Raw genomic sequence first — 10,417 nt, 5'->3', positions numbered from 1 at the left:
GGCGGGAGGGGCCCGAGCCACACAGCCTGGCTCCGGGTGGGAAGGGGCCTGTGGGCCTGGAGTGCTGTCACCCAGGCGTCCCCAGCTCTGGTCCTGGCTGGGCCCGGGGTGTGAGGCCTCCTGGGGAGGAGGGCTGACGGGCACCCCCGCGGTGCTGGCCAGGCGGTGACAGGGATGGCGGGCGGGGGCAGCGGGGCGAGCGCCCAGCCTCGCTCAGGACGGCTCGCCCGGGTCCTGGCCAGGCACCACCAGCCCAAAGCCGCCGGTACAAAGGAGCAGGTATCCCGCCTTGGTGATGCAGGGCCTAGGTACCTGTGAGGAAAACGCACCGTCAGCAAGGGCACCCCCAGCAGGCAGAGGGGGCTCAGGGGCTGGGGACTGCTCAGCAGCTGCCCCCCCCCCGGCTCATTTTTCCCATTCCCCACTCTCCTGAGCCAGCTGGTCCCTGCCATGGGTCCAGATCAGAGCCAGCGCCCCTAGAGGGGAAAGGCCTCATGTCCCATTCCTTGCCCCCCTCACCATGGGGCCAGATGGGAGCTGGTGCCCCGTAGACGGGCCCTCGCCTGCCCCCCACAATGTGACATGTTCACTATAAACACCCGCCCCACGGAGGCCGAGCAGGGCTGTTGGCAGATGCCTGGTGGGAGGCCTGGGGGTCCCAGGTGGGAGGGTCACTCTGGGGGGGGGGGGCTGGAGCTGATGGGGAAGAAGCCCCCAGCTCTGAGGCTGGCTGCAGGGGGAGCTGGTGGCCAGCTGTTTGCTGAACCCCATAGCCTTGGGCGCCAGGTCTTTCCCCTGTTCCGGCTGGGACGGGGGGGTGGGGGCACAGTTGTAGGTGCTGGCAGACCGGGAGCCATGACCCTCCTGCTGGGCGAGGACTGACCTCCCCCGCCCCATGTGACATGGGGCACCAGGGGCACCTCTCTCGGGGCGGGGGGGGGGGGGTCTCAGTTTCTCCCCCACCCTCCCTCCAGCTGCAGTCTTCAGGACGCATGTGTCCCATCGCCCACCCCAGTTCTGTCCCTTCGTGGGGGCTCTCCAGCCCTGGGCTGAGGAGTGGGGGGGCTCTTTGTCTCCCCCCCCCCAAGCTGTATGTCTCCACAGGTCCTCCTCAGGGAGGAGAGGTGGTGAGAGGGACGGGGGCGGGGACAGGACCAACCCTCACGCAAGGGCTATCTCGGTGCTGTCCAGCAGGGGGCGCTGGCAGGGCCCAGCGGGGTGACATACGAGGTTAGTTGGGGCGGGGGGGGGCAGGAAAGCACCTTAAGCAAAAGGTTAAGCAGGTGGGGACCTGGGGGGCAAGCGGAGGTCAGATTGTCACGGTTGACAAGTTGACTTGAATCATAGAATCACAGAATCTCAGGGTTGGAAGGGACCTCAGGAGGTATCTAGTCCAACCGCCTGCTCAAAGCAGAACCAATCCCCAATTTTTGCCCCAGATCCCTAAATGGCCCCCTCAAGGATTGAACTCACAACCCTGGGTTTAGCAGGCCAATGCTCAAACCACTGAGCTATCCCTCCACAAACCCCAGCCTGAGCCCAAAGGTGGAGCCGGGCAGGGCTGGCACAGAGCTGCACAGTGGGCACAGAGAGCGAGGCACAGAGCCAGGCAGCAGGGACAGAGATGGGCACAGAGCCAGGCATGGGGCATATATCTGGGCACAGAACTGGGCAGGAGGCACAGATAGTTGGGCACAGGGCAGGGTGGGTGGGGAGCAGAGCGGGGGGTAGGGCAGGTGAGGAGCCAGGCGGGTGAGAAGCCGGGCGGGTGGCAGGGCAGGTAAGGAGCCAGGCAGGGGGGTAGGGTGGGGAGCAGGGCAGGTGGCAGGGCAGGTGAGGAGCCGGGCAGGGGGCAGGACGGGTGGCAGGGCAGGTGAGGAGCCAGGCGGGGGGGCAGGACGGGTGAGGAGCCAGGCGGGGACAGGGCGGGTTGCAGGGCGGGTGAGGAGCCAGGCGGGGGGAAGGGTGGGTGGCAGGGCAGGTGAGGAGCCAGGCGGGGGGCAGGACGGGTGGCAGGGCAGGTGAGGAGCCAGGCGGGGGCAGGACGGGTAGCAGGGCAGGTGAGGAGCCAGGCGAGTGAGGAGTCAGGCTGGTGAGGAGCCAGGCGGGGGCCGGGCAGGAGGGGGGCTGGGCAGGAAAGGAGCCGGGCGGGTGAAGAGCCGGGCGGGGGGCCGGGCGGGTGAGGAGCCGGGCGGGTGAAGAGCTGGGTGTGTGAAGAGCCGGGCGGGTGAGGAGCCGGGCGGGTGAGGAGCCGGGCGGGTGAAGAGCTGGGCTGGGGGCCGGGCGGGTGAAGAGCTGGGCCGGGGGCCGGGCGGGTGAGGAGCCGGGAGGGTGAAGAGCTGGGCCGGGGGCCGGGCGGGTGAGGAGCTGGGCGGGGACCAGGCGGGTGAGGAGCCGGGCGAGTGAAGAGCCGGGCCGGGGCCCGGGCAGGTGAGGAGCCGGGCGGGTGAAGAGCCGGGCCGGGGCCCGGGCGGGTGAGGAGCCGGGCGGGTGAAGAGCCGGGCCGGGGGCCGGGCGGGTGTGGAGCCGGGTGAGTGAAGAGCCGGGCCGGGGGCCGGGCGGGTGAGGAGCTGGGCAGGTGAAGAGCTGGGCCGGGGGCCGGGCAGCTGAGGAGCCGGGCGGGGACCAGGCGGGTGAGGAGCTGGGCCGGCAGCTGGGTGGGTGAAGAGCTGGGCCGGGGGCCGGGCGGGTGAAGAGCGGGGCCAGGGGCCGGGCCGGTGAGGAGCCGGGCGGGGACCGGGTGGGTGAGGAGCCGGGCGGGGGCCGGGCGGGTGAAGAGCGGGGCCAGGGGCCGGGCTGGTGAGGAGCCGGGCGGGGACCGGGCGGGTGAGGAGCCGGGCGGGTGAAGAGCTGGGCTGGGGGCCGGGCAGGTGAGGAGCCGGGCGGGGACCGGGCGGGTGAGGAGCTGGGCCGGGAGCTGGGTGGGTGAAGAGCTGGGCCGGGGGCCGGGCGGGTGAGGAGCCGGGCGGGGGCCGGGCGGGTGAAGAGCGGGGCCAGGGGCCGGGCGGGTGAGGAGCCGGGCGGGGACCGGGCGGGTGAGGAGCCGGGTGGGGACCGGGCGGGTGAGGAGCCGGGCGGGTGAAGAGCTGGGCCAGGGGCCGGGCGGGTGAGGAGCCGGGTGAGTGAAGAGCCGGGCCGGGGGCCGGGCGGGTGAAGAGCTGGGCCGGGGGCGTGAGGAGCCGGGCGGGGGCCGGGCGGGGACCGGGCGGGTGAGGAGCCGGGCCAGGGGCCGGGCGGGGACCGGGCGGGTGAGGAGCCGGGCGGGGACCGGGCGGGTGAGGAGCCGGGTGGGGACCGGGCGGGTGAGGAGCCAGGCGCGTGAGCAGCAGGGGCCGACGTACCCTAGAAAAGAGCAGCAAGTGGCGGTACAGAGGTACCACAAGCGGGTATTCACAGAGTCGCGCTGCCATGGTGCCGCCTTGCTGGAAAGAGAAAGCAGAGATGCCCCGATCAGCGGAGTCGGCCGGGGGGGGCGGCACTGGGGCTGGACCCAGGCCAAACCTCCTCCCAGACCTGCCCCGGCAGGGGGAAGGGGACCGGACCCTGCTCTCCACCCCAGCCCTGGCACAAGCGGGCAGAGCCCCCCCTTGGCTCCCCGGCCACGCCCCCTGCACATCCAGGCTCCCCGAGCTGCCCACAGCCGTGACCTATGCTCCACCCCCCCACCCCCTGGGTGTGGGGCCCTGAGTGTCACAGTTGGGTTGTAGCCTGGTGACCAGCCCCGGTGCTGAGCCCCAGGCAAGCCCCACTCCAGACGGTGCCCCCAGGCCAGGCTTACATCAGCGGGGTGCTCCGTGCGGCACGGCCAGGGGGCACCGCAGCCGGGGGGCCGCCCCACAGCAGCTGCAAGGAAAAGAGAGAGGTGGGACCGTGCACGGCCCGAGGAGGCCAGCCATGCAGGAGTCACCGCCCCACAATCCCAGGGCAGACGGGCCCCCACCACTCAGCCATGCAGCGGTGACCCCCTCCACCTGCAGGGCAGACGGGCCCCCACCACCCAGCCATGCAGAGCCACGGCCCTTGCTGAGCTTTGTGGGCACCAGAGTGCCCGCCCCAGCCATGCACAGACCCCTGTCTCACAGGCAGGCTCAGCCCTAGGTGAACCGATGCCCCCACCCGCGTGGGCAGCAGGGGGCAGCACATCAGCTCCCCAACAGGTGGGTCTGGCCAGGCACGGGGGCTGGGTGCGTGTATCCTGCCCCACGCGGGGCTGTGCCCAGGGCTCTCGGGCCGATTCCCGGCTCACACTCACTGCTGCAGGGGGCAAAGCCCAGGCTAGCGCCGGGACAGCTGGACGTCACCAACCCGGAATGGTCCCTGCCCCCATCCCACCCAGTTAATTACAGTCCTGCCCATCTCTGGTCCCTTGCATCAGCCTCGAAACCCCCAGCCCCCCCCAACCTCCTGGAGGTCAGGCTGCTTACAGGGGGACCCCCAGCCAGCACGGAGATGTGGCCGCCTCTGAGGAGGGACATGGCAGCTGTTTAACAGCCACACGAGGCGGGCACAGGGGGCCTGCCACAGGCCGATTTCCCCAGCACAGGGCTGGGGCAGGGGAGGGGAATCGAGGGGAAAGCGGGGGGGCTGGGGGAGGAGAAAGAGGAGGGTGCAGAGAGGGGAGTGAAGGGGAACGGGGTGCAGAGCAAAGGGCGTGACACAGGGGTGGAGAGGGAGAGGCCCTGGGGGGAGGGGGGAAAAGGGTCCAAGGGGACAGGCCTGGGGCAGGGCAGGGGGGCAGGTGGCGAGTCAGTGAGGGCAAGGGGGGTAGGGGGCCCGGGGAGGGCAGGGGGGCACTTGCCTTCCTCCCCGGGTGGTTTCATCCCCTCGATTTGTGCCTCCAATCGCTTGATTTGAGCTTCCAGTTCCAAGTTGCGGCTCTCGGCCTCCTGCAGGCGGCTGGGGGGGTTGGGGGCACGTCAGGGCAGCCGAGTCCCAGAACCAGCAAATCCCCGCCCCCCCCCCGCCCATACAGGCCCCTTCACAAGGGCACCGCTAGCTCGCAGGGGGCAGTGCCACTCCTCGGGGGGGGGCAGCATTGGAAACCCACCCCCCAGGCAGTTTCAGGCCTCTGACCGCCCTGCCCATGCCCCCAGCTCTCCCCAGGGGTCCCTGCCCCCCACTGCGCATGCCCCCAGCTCCCCCTGGGGTCCCTGCCCCTCACCTGGCGAAGGTCTGGTTGGCCACCTTGACCATGCTGAGCTCCTGGCGCAGCCCTTCCCGCGTGTGCAGCTCCGACTCGAAGGCCGCCTGCAGCTCCAGGAAGGCGGCGAGATCCAGCTTCTGCCCGTCGGGCGCCTTGCAGGCCTGGCCGGGGGAGGGCGCCCGTGAGGGGGGCGAGGCTGGCTAGCAGGGGGCTGTGAGTCGGGAGTGAGGGGCACCCACCGGGCTGAGGGGAGCCCAGGGCTGGGCCAATGCCCCTGGCTCTCCCCTGGGCGCCCCCCCCCACTGCCCATGCCCCTGGTTCCCCCCAGGGGTCCTTGCCCTCCCCTCACACGGCCCATTGCATTTTTTAAAAAAGAGTCCTCATGATTTTTAAGCAAATCTCGTGATTTCGGGGGGGTGGCAACACTGAGAAGTTAAGGATTATCATTTAGCATTTACATTACAGTAGGTTTTGGGCTGGGGGCGGGGGGAACAGGACTGGGACCTTGTCTTGATCTTACAAATCAAGATACATGGAACGTAGACTGGATGGGGAGAAGTCTATGTAACTCATGTAGCTGTTGATACAGGTGTGGCCTCAAATATTACCAACCCCCCCCCCCCAAAAAAAAACAAGCATCTCCCCAACAGACCCACAGTCTGGAAAGCATTCGTCCCTCATACTGTTGAAAAGACTGACAGCAGAAAGAAGGATCCCAGCTTCTTAAACAATCTTCTAGCACAGGGGTTCTCAAACTGGGGGTCGGGACCCCTCAGGGGGTCACGAGGTTATTACATGGCGGGGGGTCACGAGCTGTCAGCCTCCACCCCAAACCCCGCTTTGCTTCCAGCATTTACAATAGCGTTCAACATATTGTAAAACTTATAAGGGGGATGATACACAAGAGCCTTGCTGTGTGAAAGGACTCGCCAGTACAAAAGTTTGAGACCCACTGCTCTAGGAAGACAAAGAATCTCTCATCTAGAGACTCACAAAACGCTCCCAAGAAATTGTAACCAAAGCACCCACCAGAGATTTCAGATTTTTCAACTAAACCCGCTTTAAAGAACCCTCATCCCAGCAAAACTCTTCCTGTTTTTCTGACCAGAAGATTCTCTCTAGACAGAGTCACTACGATACAATGTTGATGCATGAGGCAGACGGAGCAACCTCCTAGCCCAACCCCCGGTCCAAGACCCAATTTAACGCACAGTCCTAGTACAGGACTGATCTGAGATTACACTGATAAAACCAGAAATGATGCTTGACCTCAGAGAACGGAGAAACAATGGTGAGACTCTGTGACGCGCGCCCACCCCTGCACCCCATGCTCTCTACCTCACCGTGACCAGCTCCCAGCCCCGCAACAAACACCATCGCTAGGTGACTCCACGTGAGGTCACTCCCCCGACATGACTCCAGGGGCAGGATTCAAAGCGAGAACCCTGAACACGCAATTCTGTTCAAAGACAGACAAGTCTTGCAGCTGCCCTCCTCTGGCTGGTTTTTCTGTATGCTCCTAATTTGCATAAGCCCGCCCACTGCCCTGTGACTAGCAATCTCTCACTGTTCACAGTTACAGCAAACCAGGGCAAAGAAATCCCATGCCAGCGTATACCGCAGCCCCATGCTCTTTTCTGCTCCTTCCCACAGAACCAGCACCGGGTTGCCAAAGGGGCCCAGCCCAGCCTGCTCTCAGGGCGGCGGGCGGGGCTGGGGGCCGGGAGCACCCCACGACCCCAGCCCTGACTCCTGCACCGGTGCACACCGTCATCCCCCCAGCCCTCTGCCCTCCCTGACTCCTGCAACCCCCCCACCCCACCTGCACCCCTCGCACCAAATGGGAGCTGCCCCAGGTAAGCGCTCCACACCCCGACCTCCTGCCCCAGCCCTGAGCCCCCTCCCGCACCCTAACTCCTGGTCAGACCCTGTATCCCAACCCCCAGCCTGCTCCTGCACCCTAACTCCCTCCCAGACCCTGCACCCCCAGCCCTGAGCCCTCTCCTGCACCCTAACTCCCTCCCAGACCCTGCACCCCCAGCCCTGAGCCCTCTCCCGCACCCTAACTCCCTCCCAGACCCTGCACCCCCAGCCCTGAGCCCCCTCCCACACCCTAACTTCCTCCCAGACCCTGCACCCCAACCCCCAGCCTGCTCCTGCACCCTAAGTCCCTCCCAGACCCTGCACCCCAATGTTTTCTTAAGGGTTCTTATCCAAAGTGCTTTAAACTAGTTAGCTAATGGTACAAACAATATTTGGAAAGATCATTAAGTGGTTCGCCGAGACGCCCAGCGATTTTCAAGAGGTCTGTGGAGAAATAAATTAGACTAGAAAAACTGTCAACTTTACTTTCATTTACTTGATATTACTTATAGGAGGAAGAGGAGGAGGAGGAGGAAGGGAAAAGGGGAGCCGATAAGAGAGAATGTTTTTTGCTTGGTTGGCCCCCAAAATGAAGCTGAGCACAGGGCCCCACTAACTCTGAATCTGCCGCTGGGGGGGACTAGCAGAGCTGGGGGGAGCCCAGGGCTGGGCTAGGAGGGGGCTGTGGGTTGGGACCCCACAGCAGGAAGTCGATTGCGCCCCCCAAGTGCAGCCACTTACCAGGTCTTCAGGGGGCAGGTTGGGGGGCTGCTCCTGCGGGGGGCGGCCCCGGTCGCACTCCAGCTCCATGGCGATTTCCCGGCCCCTGTCCCCCGGCTCATTCTGTCTGAGAGGAGGGAGAATCTCACGGCCCCGCCTGGAGCCCCAGAGCCAGCCCCCAACCCCGCTGTGCCCCCTACAGCTGGCCCCAGCCCCCACTGCACCCCCTCAGGGCTGGCCCCAGCCCCCAACCCCACTGTGCCCCCCATAGCCGGCCCCAGCCCCAACCCTACTTCGCCCCTCCTACAGCTGGCCTCCCAGCTCCCCCCAGCCCTGCCAGAGCCGGCCCCAGCCCCCAAACCCAATGCGCCCACCCCATGGCCAGCACCCCAGTATCCCCAGCTCTGCAAGGGCAGCTCCATCCCCCTCCCCCATGCCTCCCAACTTCCCCCAGCCCTGCCAGGGTCACCCCCAGCCCCCAACCCCACATGCCCCCCCCACAGGTGGCCCCTTCCCCCCCGCGCCTACCCAGTCCTGCCATGCCAGCCCCAGGCTCCCACACCACCCGACCCAGCCTCCTGCGCCCCACCCCAACCCTATCAGGGTTTCCTGCACCCCCACACCTTGACAAGCAAACACATGCTCTGCCCACCCCCAGCCCCCACCAAGGCTCCCCCCACCACCAGGCCTCAGTCCCCGGGGAAGGCCCCATCACACCCCCAGGCCCCGCCGCACCCCCTAGAGGGGACAGGCCCCATGTCCCCCTCTCCCGTACCCCAAGCACCCCCTTACTTGAGGCTGGTGCTGGTGTAGGAGAAGCCCACGAAGGGCAGGTGCACGCCCAGCGGGGAGCTCTCCAGCACGTCTGACAGTGTCTCCTGGGGGCGACACCAAGGGGGGCCCTGAACTGGGGGGGGCCGTGGCTCCGCACCCACCCCCGCCAGGGCCTGCCCCATGTGCCCCCCCACAACTCCAAACTCTGTTGGCAGACATGGCCCTGCCTTCCATGCCCTCTGCCGGCGCTGGGCCAGTTGCTTTAGCCATGCAAGCAAAAGCCAGACACGTGTGCAGGTAATTCCCGGCTCCATGTGGACACGCAAGAGGTGGGCAGGCGTATGTTTGAGGGGCAGGCAGGGGATGACTGGGGGGCTGGCGGGCGGTAGGTGGGAGGGGCGCGTGGGACGTGGGAGGGGTGGTGGATGGGGGCCTGGTGGGCTGGAGGGGCGATGGGGGCGATAAGTGGGGACTGGGGGGACAGGGGTGGATGGGGGGTAGGTGAGGGCTGGCGGACAGGGGGGCTGGTGGGTGGTAGGTGGGGGCAGTAGGTGGGGGCAGGGGGTGGATGGAGGCAGTAGGTGGGGGCTGGGGGGCACAGGGTGGATGGCGGGCAGTAGCTGGGGGGCTGGCGGCAGATAGGGAAACTCTATGCTGGCTCAGTTGGGAAAGGGGTGGGGGGGTCTGGGAGTTCATGTTATTTTGCCCCTTGGGGCAGGCAGCGAGGGCAGATCTCAGCCTGCAGCAGGGCAGGGGACCCCCCTTCCCAGGGGGCAGCCAGGGTCTCCTGGGCCCGGTCCTCTGGCACTCGGCCCCTAAGCACCAAGGAGAGAACGAACCGCCCTGGGAGCCCCACCCCCGCCCCACGCCGGGGTCAGAGCCGGCTCCAGGACCTGGCTGGCGACTTTCCCACCCGCTTGGCACGGCCGCAAATGACACACGAGCTGGGGCAGGTCGCCCCTCCCTGTGCGCAGGTGGGAATGGGGGGGCTCAGTTTATGGTGGCAGCTGCCCCCAGGCCCTGGCCCCAGCTCCTGCAGCCTCAGGGCTGCTCTAACTCATGCTCTGCCCACTCTGTGCCACCCCCACCCCCAACCTCCCATCCGTCCTCTATGGGCCCTGGGGGGCAGGGAATAGCCACAGTGCAGGGCGCCCCAGCTACACCCGGATCTGCCCCCTATGGGCCCTGGGGGGCAGGGAATAGCCACAGTGCAGGGCGCCCTGGCCACACCCCAGGGGCTGGGAGCAGGACCCTTATGCCAGCTCCATGCTAGCCAGTGGTGGGGATACTCAAGGGGCGCTTCCCCCCACTTTAGGGCCATTCTGCAGTGCCAGGGGGCCTGAGCGATGCCAGGCCGAGGGCGCTGCACCGGCCCGCGGGCACGTCCCACCATTGCCCGCCCGGACCAGGTGGCCCGGCCAGGGGGCATGCGGAGACAGCCCCCGAGTGACAGTGGGGGCAGCCCAAGGTGAGAGGGGGGACGCAGTGGGGGAGGGGCGGCAGCCATGCGGGGCGCGGATGGGGGGTGGGGGGCTGAGAAATGAAAGGTCACGTACCCCGCCCCCGCTCACCATGTCCGTCAGGCAGTCGTCCACCACGTCGAAGTTGGAGGTGTCGGTGGCGTTGGCGAACTCGGGGGCGAAGGGCGGGGTGAACGCCCGCAGCCCCTCCCAGTCCACGCCGGCGAAGAAGGGGTGCTCCCGGAAGTCCCGCACCCCGTTCCGGCCCAGCCGCGTCTCCCGGGGGCAGAGCAGCCCTTGAATCAGGGCCCGGGCGTCGTCCGGCACATCCGGCGCCGAGAGCGGGAAGCGAAAGTGCTCCTGAAAGGCAGGAGGTGGGGGGCTCAGGGGCGCGGGGTGGGGGCACACCGGGGATGCTGGGCGTGGAGATGGGGGACAGGGTGGGTGGGTGGAGATG

The 10,417-nt window shown here is 67.3% G+C and overlaps 1 protein-coding gene across 1 annotated transcript in view; it reads right to left on the bottom strand.

Moving 5' to 3' along the window:
• Positions 1-213: 213 nt before the first annotated feature.
• The window catches only part of DMPK (DM1 protein kinase), a 30,856-nt gene continuing 20,652 nt past the window's right edge, over positions 214-10,417 (bottom strand). The window contains exons 8-15 of the mRNA XM_077840767.1: positions 10,072-10,320; positions 8,519-8,604; positions 7,748-7,853; positions 5,162-5,304; positions 4,799-4,896; positions 3,779-3,843; positions 3,342-3,422; positions 214-312 (exon numbers count right to left, since the gene is read on the bottom strand). Of these exons, the coding sequence (XP_077696893.1) occupies positions 214-312; positions 3,342-3,422; positions 3,779-3,843; positions 4,799-4,896; positions 5,162-5,304; positions 7,748-7,853; positions 8,519-8,604; positions 10,072-10,320 (927 nt within the window). The remainder of the gene's footprint in view (positions 313-3,341; positions 3,423-3,778; positions 3,844-4,798; positions 4,897-5,161; positions 5,305-7,747; positions 7,854-8,518; positions 8,605-10,071; positions 10,321-10,417) is intronic.

Source organism: Eretmochelys imbricata, chromosome 23, assembly GCF_965152235.1.
Source record: "Eretmochelys imbricata isolate rEreImb1 chromosome 23, rEreImb1.hap1, whole genome shotgun sequence".
NCBI lineage: Eukaryota > Metazoa > Chordata > Testudines > Cheloniidae > Eretmochelys > Eretmochelys imbricata.
The sequence above is the reverse complement of the archived record's forward strand: the minus strand, read 5'-3'. Positions and strand labels throughout refer to the sequence as shown.